The 4763-nt window shown below is 43.1% G+C and overlaps 1 protein-coding gene across 1 annotated transcript in view; it reads left to right on the forward strand.

The window, feature by feature from the left end:
- Positions 1-3191: 3191 nt before the first annotated feature.
- Positions 3192-4763, forward strand: part of hoxb5a (homeobox B5a) — a 3088-nt gene continuing 1516 nt past the window's right edge. The window contains exon 1 of the mRNA XM_026165928.1: positions 3192-4085. Within this exon, the coding sequence (XP_026021713.1) occupies positions 3404-4085 (682 nt within the window). The 5' untranslated portion in view covers positions 3192-3403. The remainder of the gene's footprint in view (positions 4086-4763) is intronic.

Consider the following 4763-nt stretch of genomic DNA (forward strand, 5'->3'; position numbering starts at 1 on the left):
TGGAGAAAGGTTATTTTTATAACGGGGATAGGGTGTGTTTGTGTGTGTCTTGGGGCATGAAATGAATTTTCATTTATTCTAACATTAATTAACGCGCAGTAAAGGTTAGTCAAACTCAACATTACTGGATTTGAGATTGGTTTATTTTATGATTTAGAGGACAACTTTAACACGCTTGAGCCTTTTAGCCTCTTACTGGTGTTAAACGCGAGGCTGCGGCCAAACAGGCGCACGCGACGATCTGGAAGGAAAGCGACGAGGAGAGTGAGCTGCTGATGGCGGGCTCAAACTAAATGATGACCAGAGCGAGGCAGAGAAAGTTGACCTCTCCTCGAGCCCTGCAGCCAGACACGTTACACATAGACACACACTTCACGCAGACAAAGTGGACAATGTCCTCGTGACCTTTTAACTCTACTTGTCCCCTGAGTGACCGGCGCGTTGTATCCATCTTGGAAGTTTCACTGATGCGGGTGCAAACACACACACACACACACACACACACACACACACACACACACACACACACACACACACACACACACACACACACACACACACCACTGCACATTAGCTTATCTCATGAAACATGAAAACCATAAAGACAAATATGGTCTAAATCAGAGTTACTTTAGAATGATTTCATTTGCCGGCTTTTCATTCGGAACATTCAAGATATATTTCTGAATTTTCCAGTTATGGGTATAATAACACACATAATAAGCATAACAGAGAACAGATATTTGTTTATTTATTATTTGACGGTCTTAAGTCATACCAAGCAAGTGCTGTTATTATAGCATGTATCTAACGAATACACATTTTAAATTTAGAAAAAAAAATCCTGTTGGAATACTACCAAGACAAAGATGGCATAAGCTGGTAGTAAATAATTAATAAGCACACCTAGAAAAACCAGCCTCGCCACTGTGCGAGGCGAAGAACTAAAGCTTTCACATGATTTAATTAATGATACGTTTAGTTATGTTATGTTTGAATTTAATACTTTGAGAGACAAATTGAGAATATAGTGAGACTCGCAATGAAATGACCTCAAGAGAAAATCTATTAAAGCGTATTCTGCAGCACAGACATATTCAGTGTACGTTGGTTTCTTTTTGTGTTGTGGATATGACTCGATTGGCGATTTCGTTCCCATTTTGAATCAGTTGTATGACTACGTGCTGGCAGATGTTCTATGTTAAACACAGTGGAAATGGTTTTACTGTGAATCAGGGGGGCTCGTCTTTACATATTGCACATACGTGCTTGGTGTTTAACATATTTTAAGGAGAGAAAAACGAAGAGGAAATGTTTCATGTTGTTTTGTTCTTTCTATCTCTACTGAAAGCTGTTCTCTACTGAAAGTCTCAATTTAGAAGAAGAAAAATTGTTTGTTTGTTTTTTGTTTATTTGTCTGTTTAAGACAACTGAACATTAGTTAGAAAGAGTTTGTCTTAGACCACAATCTATAATTGGTTAAAATATCAAAATCTCCAAAAATGAAGCATATTGAAATCTGCGTGGCTCTTTGAATGAGATTATTAGAATAAAAGGAACTGCATCTGTGCGCAGGCACTGGTTGCAAAATGTGCTCTAATCTGGGCTCATACCTTAAATTCTGACCCTCCTTTATTCTTACTCAGAATGCGACAAATTCAATATAACATAAAGTAAACGCAAAACATGTGCAGCTGAAGAGATAGGTAGGTTGAGCGAAAGAAAAGAGATGGATGGATGGATGGATGGATGGATGGATGGACGGACGGACGGACGGACAGATAGTTTTATTCTATGCTAAAACTGAATTATGATTGTCTTCAAACTGGCCTTATTGAAATATTTAAATGTTTTTCGTTCAGTGAGCTCTTTCATGGAACAAATTCAGCGCGATTGTGCTGATCTATAAATACCAAAGGCAGTGTGCTGAGAGGAGTGTGACAGCTGGGTCTTTTGTGGCTTTAAACCCCATGTTGCTGTTATGTGTGCTTGCCCGTGTGTTTTAAATGTGCCTGCTACTTTGTAATATTCAAGATGAATCCCATTCCAACTGCTGGTTTCTTTAGCCGAGACTCTGAAATGTGGCCTGCAAACTGCACACATTTCCCCACTGAGCACATCCATTTGTATCATTTCACACATACACACAAAGCTCTGGAATTCTTCATCTGTCGCCTGTTCTAGCTGCTGTGCCGGAGTTACAACAAAGCGTGTACACCCGAGTGCACACTGAGGCCTACTTCAAACACGCAAACGCTTAGACACACACAAGCACTCCCGCGGCTGAAATGCACCCAAACCCGGGAATCAACAAATCATAAATCAGCAGATTTCCATCCAGTGTGGACGTCACAGATCAGGTTTAACATTCCTCGTCTGCAGCTGCAAAGAAGGCTTGCAGTAAGAAAGAAAGAATGTACAGTCGCAGGCCAGTCGAATTGTCATAACTCAAACATTTTTTGTAGTGTTGACTGTTTAGTTTGGTCTGTGATGTATTTATTTATTTATTTGTTTGTTTATTTTTGCCTAATTTTTGTGATATTTTGCACTATATTTCCTACTGGTGTTTTGTACCTGTGCCGGAAGTTGAGGTACAAACAATTAGTGAAACACTGCATAACACAAAAAAAAACACGTGTATTTTATCGGTGAGACCGCTTTTTGGTAGAACTCCGGGATAAATATCAACAGCTATCAGATGTATGTGGAGAAAGGCTAGTTACTATTTTTTTTTACCATGGTGTTCATTATTAACGTTTGATTTTACGGTTCTTACGGCTCTTAATTGTGAGACTAAGCAAAAGGTCAATTAACAGAGCTGAGTGATGAACAAACACACACACAATGTTTTTTTTTATAGCATGGATATGTCATGGACTCTTGTGTGTCCTTTCTCCCTTAACACTTCTTTCTGTACAATAAATTATATCTGCAGTAGGTGGCGCTCTGAGCTCACCCCCGACACCTCTAGCAATAAAGAGAGAGAGAGACGGAGAGAAAGAGAGGGAAAGCTTCCCCCGCCCAATCTTTATCATTTGAAACCTCAGAGCATAAATTACCTCTCTAAAGTCATCGGCGAGAATTTACGACTGGTCAACAAAAGCACGTGACCGTCCCCCTCCTCCTTCCTCACTACGTGTGTGTCTCTCTCTCCTCCCTCGCCTCACCCCTCACCTCCCCCATCACACACACACACCCCTCCATCCAACACACACACACCACCCCACCCCCATATTTGGACGGCGCATACATAGCTAAAAACGAAGTACAGTGCAACGCCATAATTCACTAATACATCATAAATCGTTGAAAGTACCAGCGTTATAACGACCCAGAGAAATCTAACAAATCAAGCGCCCCTTAGTACTCAACTATAAACCTGCAAGTCTCTAAAACAACCTAAATGAGCTCTTATTTTGTAAACTCGTTCTCGGGGCGCTACCCAAATGGCCCCGAATATCAACTGCTAAATTATGGAGGCAGCAGCGGCGCAATGAACGGCGGGACGTACAGGGATTCTTCCTCCGCCACCATGCACCCTGCGACGGGCTCTTACGGCTACAGCTACAATGGCATGGACCTGACCGTCACTAACCGGGGAGGGGGAACCAACAGTACCGCCAACGCTGGAGGACACTTCGGGGGCGGCTCAGTTGGTGGGGACTCGCGGGGTTTCGGCTCCCCGGCCCCGGACAGGGGGTTCAGACAACCATCTAGCTGCTCCCTCGCCTCTGCGGCGGACTCCCTGCTGTCACCCGGCAACGAAAGCACAAAACTGGGCGCCCGGAGTTCGTCTCCTCGCTCGGATCAAGCAGGAAGCGGTAATCTCAGCTCACCAAACCTGTCCTCCGCCTCCTCCACCGGCGGTGGCGGCACAGTGCAGCGTTTCACCGAGCTGAATGACGCGTCACCAGAGATCGAGGACTTGCAGCATAACCGGGACACCAGTCACGCCAGCAATCCGCCACCCAGGACCGGGCATAAGCAGGAGGGCGGTCCGACGGGATCAGCCGCTGGCAACACTGGCAGTGAGGCGCAGACACCACAGATATTCCCCTGGATGAGAAAGCTACATATTAGTCATGGTACACATTGCTCTTGTGTTTACAACTTATTTTCCATGTATCCTAGAAGTTTCGGGCGATAACATTCATATGACTGGTTCAGCAGAATAGCCTCCGTGTTGACACATGGGACTGGTAACAGTTCAGTGCTTGTTGTACCTATATCGGGGCTTCTTAAAATGCACATTAATGATTGTGCAGAATTATTGCTGCTTTGATCTGTGTAAAGTGGATGCTCGAGAACAGCAGGAAGATACCCAATTAGCCACGGTTCTTCGTTTTTCTCTGCACCTTACCAGACTTTTTTCTACTGCGTCAATTTCATATTTTCGTGTGGCAGTCAGAAATCAGTTGTCAAGATTATGAATCTCAAATGAATGGCATTTAATCGTGCGCATTGTGTTAATATTGATGCTTTCATTTTAAATTATGTATTCGTGTTTTAAATACTGATATGAAGATCTAAAAAAATCGAAGCAGTACACCCCAGAAAACGTCTTAGTAGAAAATTCCCATTACATTTTCGTGTTTTAGAAATCAGGAACGCCGGACAATTGCCCCTTCTGTCTCCTCTTTTTTATTTTAGCAAATTCCACAAAAGCGTCATAAATCTGTCAGGGGAGAGACGAAGGGAAGAAAAACTCAACAGGGCTGGGAAGCTGCAGACAGAGCCGGGCAAAGAAAGAAAAAAGAAGCAGA

Source organism: Astatotilapia calliptera, chromosome 4 (assembly GCF_900246225.1).
Source record: "Astatotilapia calliptera chromosome 4, fAstCal1.2, whole genome shotgun sequence".
Lineage (NCBI taxonomy): Eukaryota > Metazoa > Chordata > Actinopteri > Cichliformes > Cichlidae > Astatotilapia > Astatotilapia calliptera.